We start from the raw sequence: 10797 nt of genomic DNA, 5'->3' as shown, positions 1-10797 counted from the left end.
TAAGGCCGTTCACTTAACCTTCAGGATCACTTTTTGGATTAAATATTTCTTTTACAGGGATCACGTGACCGCCGCTCAAGTAAGGGTACCCTCAAAATTGACCAGACAAAAACGGAAAACTTTGCAACTTTGACATACGAGAAGAAATTCAAACCAATTATCTACCCTGAACAGATTGTTTTGTTTCTCTACCTTGCGTATTTCGTTAGCTATGCTATTCCTACTGATGCAGGTGTCAATCGCAAGAGCGGTCAAAAACGGGACTTTTTGCATCATTTTTTAGGGGTGTCATGACAAAAAAGGCTGTATTTTCGCAATGACTTGGTGGATTGCTTTGAAACTTTCAGACTATTTTACCAACACACTACAGATACTTCGAGCGAAATGTTGTACATATTTATAATTTTTCCAACCCAGTCCCATAACTACTCTATTGTTCACTTATCTGAACTGATAAGGGTCCTCGTCACTGGCCGAGGCTGTGCCTGGGTTTGCCTTTACAGCTTCTAAAACATGACCCCCCCCCCCCCCAAAAAAAAAAAAAAAAATCAATTTCAAGCCAGTAGATTGTCATTTCCCCTTATAAAAATAACCTAAAATCTTGAATATTTTCGTAATGTATAATAATACATATAGTCAGGTCTATATATGAAGCCCTAAAAAGTATTAATTGTGAGTCTCTAAAAGACAAATACAGATAATTTGCAACGCCCATACACCTCTGTTGCAATATTTACAATTCGTCTGAGAGAACCTAAACATTTTGTGTCAAAATGTGTGTGTCGTGTTTGTGTGTGTGTGTGTGTGTGTGTGTGTGTGTGTGTGTGTGTGTGTGTGTGTGACTGTTAGTAAAGGAACGTCCCATTTTGGTAAATAATACACAATGAAACTTCCTCTTTAGGTTATTGTGACTTAATAATGACCTCCTCTCTTTAAAGATTCTCTTTTGGTTAGATTTTATTGGTGTTTAATTGAGTCTATGCTAAATGAAATATTGTTTAAACCTCGAGACTCTAGTCTGTATACATCTTCAAACTATGTATAAGCTGTAGCCTCGAATTTTAAACAAATGACTACATAAACTGAGCAAAAAAATTATTGCACCCATTTTCGTACCTCAACTTCAACATTCATTCACGTGTGATGTTATTCAAACTGTATATGCCATGAAAGGCCCTTCACTTGGTTACCTTGCACACTTTTCGGATCAAAGATCTCTGTTATAAGTATCACGTGACCGCCGCCGAAGTAAGGGTACCCCCAAAATCGAGCTGACAAAAATGAAAGGTACCAATTAAAAAATCGACAAAAATTCAGAATAGGCGCAGCTTGGGAACTTTTACATACGAGAAGAAAGAACAATTATTTATCTATCCAGAATAGGTTGTTTTGTTTTGCTATCTTGCGTATCTCTTGTGTTATGTCATTTCTACTGATGCCCGTGTGTAACGAATGAGCGGTAGAAAACGAGTGGATTTTGCGTCCATTTTGAGGGGTACCATGACAAAAAGCGCTGTATTCCAACAATGTCTTAATGGTTTTTAAACCCGTCACAGGTTTGTGAATTTACATCCCAAAAATTCATGACTTTGCATTCATACACATAAATGGTTGTTACAAGAACTGCCAAAGTTTCATTTGAGTATGACCACTGACGGACATTTGCTGGCCATGTAAACGCATGAGAAAAAATGAAACGTTCAGGCTGCTTGCTATTGACAGCGGTTATTGCTGATTGCCTCTCAAAACATGCTGCGGTCACGGATGACTGGACATGGCTGTCGCACTGCAATCCTCCCAAAATATTTGATCGTATTTACATGACTATGAAACGTAAACTAGTGATTGTATTTAAATGACAATTAGGCAGTATTTGTAACATTTATTTGTCTGTATGCATGCAAAGTCATGATTTTTTTGGATGTAAACCTTTAAACCTATGACACGTTTTAAAACATTTTCCGGACGATTGCTTATCATCTAAACCAATACCTGTAAGGATGCGAAATTTTACCGAACGTACGTCTCGTATATAGACTTGAGATCCTAAAAGTTTCAAATCAATCCATTCAGGCGTTTCTGAAATAAAGCGCTTTTTGTCATGGTATCCCTCAAAATGGACGCAAAAACCTCTCGTTTTGTACTGCTCATGTGCTCCACACCTGCATCAGTAAGAAATGACATAACACACGAGATACGCAAGATAGCAAAACAAAACAACCTGTTCTGAAAAGATAAATAATTTGGCTTTCTCCACGTATGTTAACAGTGCCAAATTAAGCCTATTCTGATTTTGTGTCGATTTTTTATTTGGTACCTTACATTTTTGTCAGGTCGATTTTGGGGGTATCCTTACTTCGGCGGCGGTCACGTGATACTTATAACAGAATTCGTTGATCCGAACCGTGTGCCAGATAGCCCAGTGAAGGGCCTTTCATGGCATATTAAGTTTCAATTAAATGACACGGGAATGAACGTCTTAGTTGGGGTACGAAAATGGGTGCAATAATTTTTGTGGCTATTTTCAGTTGTCATGATTATATCTTTTTCTACAAACTTTTTCATTTTCTATTGACAAAAAAGATGCACACTTGTCTTGTCTGAAAGTCATAGAAACTACAAGTGTATGAAATTTGGATTAAAAAACAATAGTGAAGAAAGTCGCTTACTCATAACGATGGAGCAATTTAAAGCGTAGTCCTTAAAAAAGGTCTCTTCAGTGAATTCTTCCCTTTCCAGTTGAACAGTTTTGAATATTCACGACTTGTGGGACCCCGTGACCCAGCATAATTGTCAGACCCAAGGTGAAGGGCATACGGTTTGTGGGGGGGGGGGGGTAGGAGGGGAGGGGGGGGGGGTGTGGAACCAGAACTTCCGGTTAGAGAACCGGGACGTGGAAAAAACACGTGGGAAACTTGACTTGGATTACTTTGAAAGATTGATAAGCAAACAGAACCCCTGTACACTGTAACCCAGCTGCAGCCACTCACTTTGCAAAATCATTTCCTCCGTGAAACATCCTCGCATATAATTCTCACATTCTAAGTTCAAATAACCAAAGGGAAGTAAGCGCTCTAAAGTGCATACGACATGTGTAATGGAGTAAGCGAGAGTTATACGGAACCAATCTCCTGGCACCTGTGGGAATAACAAGCATAGAAATGAACAAGCGACTTTCATACTCATTTGTTTAAGATTATCACATTCTAAACCGCGTGGGAAACATGCTTCATTCTTTCCGATTCTTTTTCCCGCAGAGACAGCGACAGATTCCCAGTGTCAGTGACTTTCAGCTTGGGAAAAAACGAGAAGGGATTACGTCCCTTTGTTTAAAAACATGACGTAATGTTACATTTGACGCGACTGTGACGACACTTTTCTTAATTCTCGTCTGAAAGTGGGTTTTTTTTCACGTCAGTGTTTTCTAACCGGAAGTTTGAGCTCCCCCCACAAAATGAGAAGGACGAGACTAATAATGGCGGCCACCATGTGCTAAGTCCCAAACTGACCCCACTACAAGTCGTAAATACAGACACGCTGGTCTGAGAGAACGTTGAGCTTCAATAGTCAAGTCTCGCCCTCTCTTTTCCATGCTGTGAAATGAGTCATAAGTCATAATACTCAATGGGCACAGTACGTCATATAGCCTATGTGAAATTCAAAAAGAATGTCACGTCCAGACCAAATCTGACCCAGTTATCACGTCATCATAACATACCGTGACCAAAATGACGTCACTACCACACTTCGGCTTCTCTCGGCGCCCATCGTTCGAACAAGTTGTTTTTTTCCAAAATGAAAAGAGCAGGGTGTTGACCATGTAAGAAGAGAGCAGAGTAGTGGTGCGTCCACCAGGAAGGAGGCGCGGTCAGGGAAGGGAGGTGACCGAAGCATCAGACATGGCAGGACAACAGTCAGATCTTTCTTCAGTGCCGCCGAAGACGAACCATCTAGGTGCCACAAAGTCCGATACAACTCGACCTGGCCGCAGTTTTGTTGAGGCTGCGTGGGAGAAGTTCCACGGGGAAATGGCCGCCGACGACTGCCTCGGTATCTACATGCCCAAGAAAGGCCCTGCCAAGATTACAGACTCCGGTCACCTGATTCTGCCGTGGCGGGTGCACCTGACCGATTGTGGGATCACGGTGGCCGGTCGTCATTCGGACGTGGCCGGTATGTGCTGCAACGTGACGGAGCTTGACCTGACCCACAACGATATCACGTCTCTGGAGGTACGTGACTGTGTGTCATTTGTTTCCTCCTCTCTATTCTACTTTGTCCCTTGAAGGGTTCATTTGCCCTGCGTTCTGCTTGTTTATTTCAGTAGTAACTGAGATCTGGTACAGGTTGGTCTTTTACAATTCTACCAGTCAAAAGAGGAAGCGATTTAAATCTGTTCTACTGTTGGCGAGGGGTGGGAGGATGAAGGGGGCTCCAGAACTGATTTGACGGCTTATTGTGTTACCGTCGTTTTTTCAGACTGTCTTGCTTCACGTTATGCTCCCAGACATGCCCTAGTTCTGTATAGTGAGTGGGTGCTTAGTTGTTGTTGTTGTTGTTGTTGTTGTTGTTGTTGTTGTTGTTGTTGTTGTTGTTGTTGTTGTTGTTGTTGTTTGTCTTTTTGTTCGTTGGGTTGGTGGCTGCTTTGTTTACGATTTTCCTGTCCACCGCCACGGTTCTTCTATATATCTGGCATAGTAAAGATTCAAGTGGAAGGGAGAGATAGCTAAAGGCTGTGTTTACGAACTAAAGACACATGTCCGCGTGTTGACTTTGCAGGAGGTGTTGCATGTGATCCGCTGCATGCCTCAGCTCACCTTCCTCAACCTGACCAAGAACCCCCTCCGCGCCTCCACCGTCGCCATGGCAACGCACAACATCTCCACCACCACCGAGGACACATCCGGCTCCCCACCGGCTTGCCGCTGTTCCAACGTCACGCCCAGCGGTACGAGCCCTCGAGCCAGCCAAAGAGAAGCTGTAGCACATACATCACTAGCTTTGAACAATGCTTCAGTGACAAGCGGCCAAGTCAGAACAGAAGAGGTCGTTGAAAACGGTAACAAGGTCAGGCATAACTTTGCAGCAGACTTTGAGGATGGGAAAACGGTTACCATAACAACCACAACAGTGATAACAACGGTCAGCACCTATAGACAAAGCCAGGAAAAGAACGGGGCGTTTGAAAGCGCCAGACCAAACGCAGAGTGTGCTCAGGGTAGAACGGTCACAACCACCACCACCACCACCACCACAACCGTAGCAGCATCCACATCAATCGCCTCAAGCAACGAAGACCTTGCATCCGAAAACCTATACTCAAGTAAGCACAATACGATGAGAGAACCAGAAACAGACAAGGAGCATGTAAATAAAGAAACAAAAACAGAGCATTCCAGTTTTTGCACAGTAAATCAACTGGTTCTGAACGACACAGGCATAGCGTGGAAAGGCATTGCATGTCTTCTTCGCCTCTTCCCCAACATCGAGGAGCTCCACCTCAGCCTCAACAACTACACCTCCGTGGACCTGCCACCTGACTTCGTCCATCCGTCCCTCGCACGCCTCTTCTTTAACGGGAACCCGGTGAACGACTGGTCTCACGTCAGGAGCCTGGGTCTGGCCTTTCCCAACATGAAGCAGCTTTTCTTGGCCGACACAGATATCTCTTCTCTGGAAGACGACGTGGAACACCTGGCACAAGCGTTCCCTTCTCTGGAGATGCTAAGCCTCAACAAAAGCCTGCTCGAGGGTTGGGAGGAGGTAGAACAGCTCCGCCTCTTCCCCACTCTCACTGACGTCCGTGTGTTGGGCATCCCGTTCTTGGAAGAGCAGGGGAGTTCTGCTCGGCGTAAACAGGTGGTTGCCAGGCTCCCCAACATCACCAAACTCAACGGCAGCGGCGTCACGGAGGAGGAGAGGGAGGATGCGGAGAGAGCTTTCCTTCGTCTCTACATGGACAGCGAGGACAAACCCGAGCGCTACTTTGAGCTGGAGAAAGTATACGGTAAGCTCGACCCGTTGGCCAACGTCAGTCTGTCCAAATACAACGTGGATGTTGTGATGGGAGAGCGGAGAGAACACTTGGAGATCAACGTTGAGCAGACAGTGAGAGATCTGAAGAAATCCTTAGCGGACTTCGCTGGTTTGCCAACGGCCAAGTTCGTTGTATATTACCGTGACGTCAAGGCGGACCGAGAGCCGGTTAAACTGAAATTTCCGGACAAAACGCTAGTCAGTCTTCGTTTGTCTGATGAGGATGAGTTCATCATAGAACCAAAAGAGTAAAGGGTTGTGTGTGTGTGTGTGTGTGTGTGTGTGTGTGTGTGTGTGTGTGTGTGTCACGGTCTGTGTGTGTGTGTCACGGTCTGTGTGTGTGTGTCAGTGTGCGTGCGTGCGAACGTGCGTGGGTGCGCGTGTTTGTGTGTGTGTGTTTGTGGGTGTGTGCAGTGTTTTGAAAGTTGCGCGCGCGCGCGCGCGTGTGTGTGTGTGTGTGTGTGTGTGTGTGTGTGTGTGTGTGAATGTGTAATGAGACATCCAGCAATACTCCAGGAGACGAACAAGAAGGGAAAACAACAATTAAGCGCGCACACGGCACACACTGACTCACACACTGGCACGCACACCGTACCACACACGGCACACACACACACTCGGCACACACACACCGTGGCACACACACACATACACATACATTGACACACGCATGCGCACACACACACACACTGACATACACACTGACGGTGACACACATACACACACACACACACACATGATCTCGTCTCAGTTCTTTCTCTTCTCAGTTAGTCACTGGCACATCCACTGACCGTAAAAACCACACACACACACACACACACACACCGGGCCGTGACGGCACACTCCACACACACGGCACACACACACTCAGTCGAACACACATACGCACGCCGCGTGTTCAAGTAGTCAAGTTATGTATTTGTCAACCAACCGGCTCTATGTCTGCCCCCACCTGAACAACAAAACAAAAGTCTCAGTGGTTGTTAAATCATTGTCACTCAGTCTCTCGTTTAATTTTGATCACGACCTTGAGGGTGTTCAGTTATGGGTGCGGTATTTGTTAACAGAATGTTTTCTTGATCAGAACCGTCTATTTCGTTTATTTGACTGACTTCATGTACTTTTGTCAGTCTCGGTGCCCATGCACCTGTGCCGTGATCATACTGACTGACTTGACTTGGCCCGACTGAGAAACATTATAAGATGTTTGGTGTCATCAGGGCCGGACCCAGGGGGGGGTTCCAGGGGTTCCGGAACCCCACCCCTGTAAAAAGCATGTACCTTGCTTTGACTTTTTCTTGTTTTAGCACCAAAACAATGCTGCTCTTAACCCTCAAAACAAGGCCCAGAATGCACCAGATTGCACAGATTTTAACCGTTTTTCAAAAATGTTCCGGGGGAGCATGCCCCCGGACCCCCCTAGTTCGCAGGCGCGCGCTTGTGGCTTCGCCACTTCGCTGATTTGCCCCCCCCAAAAAAGAGGAACCCCCCCCCTTACACTGAACTCATTTGGTCCGGCCTTGGTCATTATTGTCATTGTTGTCATTATTTTCTCGAGTTTTCATTCATAAATGATACTGTTTCCCATTACCACACATTATAAGAGGCAGGTCATATAATGTGCGTGCACACAGTGCACAGGTATATACGCGCTTGCGGTGCGCGCCAATTTCAAATCTCTTGCAAACCTCACGTGTAGGCCGCTACGGACTTTAAAAAAGCCCCGCTTCGCCGGTGTCGCGATTTCATCTTTCGCCTGTGTACATATTTCCCCCTCGACATATACTCAAGACTGAAATGTTGTTTCCTGGTAAAATTAAGAAGTGAAATTATTTAAGGACGAAAAGCATGTCAGTTTCTTGCATGTGAAGAAAATTGGTGGTAAAATGTAATAGATTTCAACCCCAAAATCGAATTCTTCGAAAACGTGTACTGAGTGGTTACTTCCCTTGAGTAAGAAGGAAACATTTTAGGATGAATCAAATTTCTAAGTTAAATAAAACAAATTGGTTGGACAAATTTGGCCCCATGAATGTAAGGTACACAAGGTCGCTCATCAGTACTATCGAAGGGTGTTTTTTTGTTCAGTGTAGAGTTTATACTAGATCAACGAGGCCGAGAAGCGAAATATCAACACGGCGAAAGATGAAAACGTCACACCGGACCTGTCATGATTGACCATACAACTCTTGCAGTTGGGAATGTTGGAAAGACAGAACCAACCAGCCAACTACTGAACAAACAAGAAGATCCACAACAACAACAACTAGAATAAACGTAAAAACAATAGGACTTGAAACGCAGTAAGACGGAGTCACTGACTGGCAGGACTCGGAAACCGTGAGGAGAACGGCGTTGTGGGCCCCAGACCCCGCAAAATTAATTGACGTCGAGCAGAGCAAAAACAACCATTTGTGATAACAACAACAACAACAACACCTACGTCACATGGATGGTGACTATTCTTTTCATTTTTTAGTTTATTTTTATTTTTCTCAGTTTGGCGCAGAAGAGCAGTGCGACGCGGTGGTAGTCTTTACAGACTGTTTTTTCTTTTACATTGCGAAACCTAACTCTTCGCCAGGAGAGTTCCACTGGAATGCTCTTGCTGCGCTGAAGTTGTTGATTGGTGAGTTAAAACAAATCTTTTCTAATAGATTTAGTGATCAATATCGCCCATAGTTGAGACGTTTTGGCTTTTAATCTGTTTTTAAGAATGCAATGCTGATTAGAACTAATAATTCGCAGTACGAGGGACATACTTTGATTATCGTCTTCATGCAAAGTGCCCGTGTGCTCGCAAGTCCATCACTCGCCGTGACCGAACAGTTCTTGGCGAACTCTAAGTCTAAGAAAGGGGTTCCAAAATCTGTTCGCTAATGTCTGTCTAAAAGTAAAACAATATCGCTTGTTAGTATGAATACAGGAATACTTTCTTTTGCATGTTGATTTGTGAACATTTATGAAACAGTATGCAAATTAAAGATCAGATTAGGATTAAAAATAAAATATCCATGAATTAAAATTTTTGAAATGTGTCAGTTGTCTCCCACTCCCAGTCCCAGACACGATATAGTTTAGATGCTTTATGAACCTATGTTAACTCATTGTCTCCCAGGTAGATCTACGTATATATCCCTACCCACACATATGGCTCTATCTGACCAGGTACGGAAATTATATATATGGGTCATTCTCAGAAATGGTGGTCCAGTGAGAGTGAGTAGGGGTGACACATTTGAAATCATGAAAAAGTAAATTAAAATTATTTCTACCACGACCTTTTTCATCTGAATCTATTCCTGAGACATTAAAGCATTGTTGTATGTCAATAAAAATGGTTTCTATACGTTGGTGTTGTTTTTGTGTGCTTTTCAATTGCGAAGTTCGGCCGTTTCCGGATCGCCGAAGCGTTACACGACTTTCGTGATCAACAATATGTTCAGTCTCATGGCTAAATGCAAACATGCAAACACCAACAAATTACTGCAATCGACAGTCAGGAGTTCAGTCTTGGACGTAGCAACACATCTTTGCAAAAACTCACGCTGAATTTGAAGTTACGGGCTTCGAACAAAAAATTCTGAATGTCGTAACGCATCGTATCCCGACTCGACGCGCGAACATCGGACAGCAATGTGCTCCATGACTTTGCCACATCACGGCTATTTTTAGCTCTTTGGCGCACAGGAAGTTCGAACAAGAAAATAGTCCTTTGAATCACAGCCAAATATTCACAGAAAACACCAGAATCATATCATTTGCTGAAACTCATGGCGTCGTTTCCCGACCTACGTTACGACTGAAGATAGTTTTTACTTAATTGTCGAGCCTGCAAAGCTTTGTCACAAACTTACACACCGCGGATGGCGACAATGTAGTGTCGGAAGGATATCGAGTGCAAACAGTCTCTCAAAGCGCGAAGTTTAGCGGAACAAAGCAGCCAAGAAGTTTTCGTATCCTCTGATTGTCGATGTTCGACATTCATCAAGTACTTAAAATGGGTAATCTGAACGCAACAGGAACTTTCAACAAATACAGCAAACTCTGACGAATTGTGTTTTGTGTAGTTATTTTGGGTCAGACGGGTTTTGCCGGCAGGAAAGGCCAAACAGTGCAGATTCATGTCTGTCGCACAGGAACCGAAAGTGGTTCAAGCATTTCGTTTCTGTGTTACGACATTCACCTTAGTCAGTTCCAAATGTCATTTTTTTTACCAATATTAGTTGAAGTCCTTACCTTTCATAACTAGAATGTGTTGGGTAGAACACAAAAATACTGCAGAACTGATAAAAAATGCACAAAGGATTGAAGGCTTAGCTGGTTTAAAGTTGGAATTTGGTTTCCATGTTACAACATTCATCACGTAAATACAACACTTTAAAACGTCTCTTATTCAGCAACCAATTACTCTTTTTGTCTAATTTTTGCATTATTATGTATAGCAAACAATAGACTTTATAGTAAAAACAATTATTTTGTATTTCTTGACACTTTATTTTTTACTTTGTATATAACACTTTGGACCACCATTTCTGAGAATGACCCATATACCAGCTCAGACTGTTAGCTTCAGTCGCTTCCTGTAACGTGGATCTAATGCCTGCGTTCCAGCCTGTTGATACACAGTTCCTACACAGTTACTACTATTCTGAGTGACCTGCAGCAGCACAGCTGGTCTCGGCTATAAAAAAAATTGTCAACGTAGGTGGGGTAGAAAGTGTTAAGAACCACAATCTTACTGATTGCACATAAAACCAT

The 10797-nt window shown here is 43.6% G+C and overlaps 2 protein-coding genes across 2 annotated transcripts in view; both read left to right on the top strand.

Moving 5' to 3' along the window:
• The first annotated feature begins 3899 nt into the window (after positions 1 to 3899).
• Positions 3900 to 6289, top strand: LOC138965995 (uncharacterized). The gene is made up of 2 exons (XM_070338080.1): positions 3900 to 4232; positions 4780 to 6289. Exons 1-2 carry the CDS (start codon positions 3900 to 3902, stop codon positions 6286 to 6288), a joined length of 1842 nt encoding a protein of 613 aa, XP_070194181.1. The 3' UTR covers position 6289.
• A 2227-nt stretch (positions 6290 to 8516) lies between these two features.
• The window catches only part of LOC138966262 (putative ferric-chelate reductase 1), a 50649-nt gene continuing 48368 nt past the window's right edge, over positions 8517 to 10797 (top strand). The window contains exon 1 of the mRNA XM_070338408.1: positions 8517 to 8665. The gene's annotated coding sequence lies outside the window, so the exon portion shown is untranslated. The remainder of the gene's footprint in view (positions 8666 to 10797) is intronic.

This window comes from Littorina saxatilis, linkage group LG5 (assembly GCF_037325665.1).
Source record: "Littorina saxatilis isolate snail1 linkage group LG5, US_GU_Lsax_2.0, whole genome shotgun sequence".
Classification (NCBI taxonomy): Eukaryota; Metazoa; Mollusca; class Gastropoda; order Littorinimorpha; family Littorinidae; genus Littorina; species Littorina saxatilis.
Note: the sequence above shows the minus strand (reverse complement) of the source record. Positions and strands in the feature narration are given on the sequence as shown.

Coding starts and splice junctions, on each gene's coding strand:
- LOC138965995 (XM_070338080.1), top strand. CDS start 3,900: ATGGCAGGACAACAGTCAGATCTTTCTTCAGTGCCGCCGAAGACGAAC. Junction 4,233..4,779: donor ACGATATCACGTCTCTGGAG/GTACGTGACTGT, acceptor TTGACTTTGCAG/GAGGTGTTGCATGTGATCCG.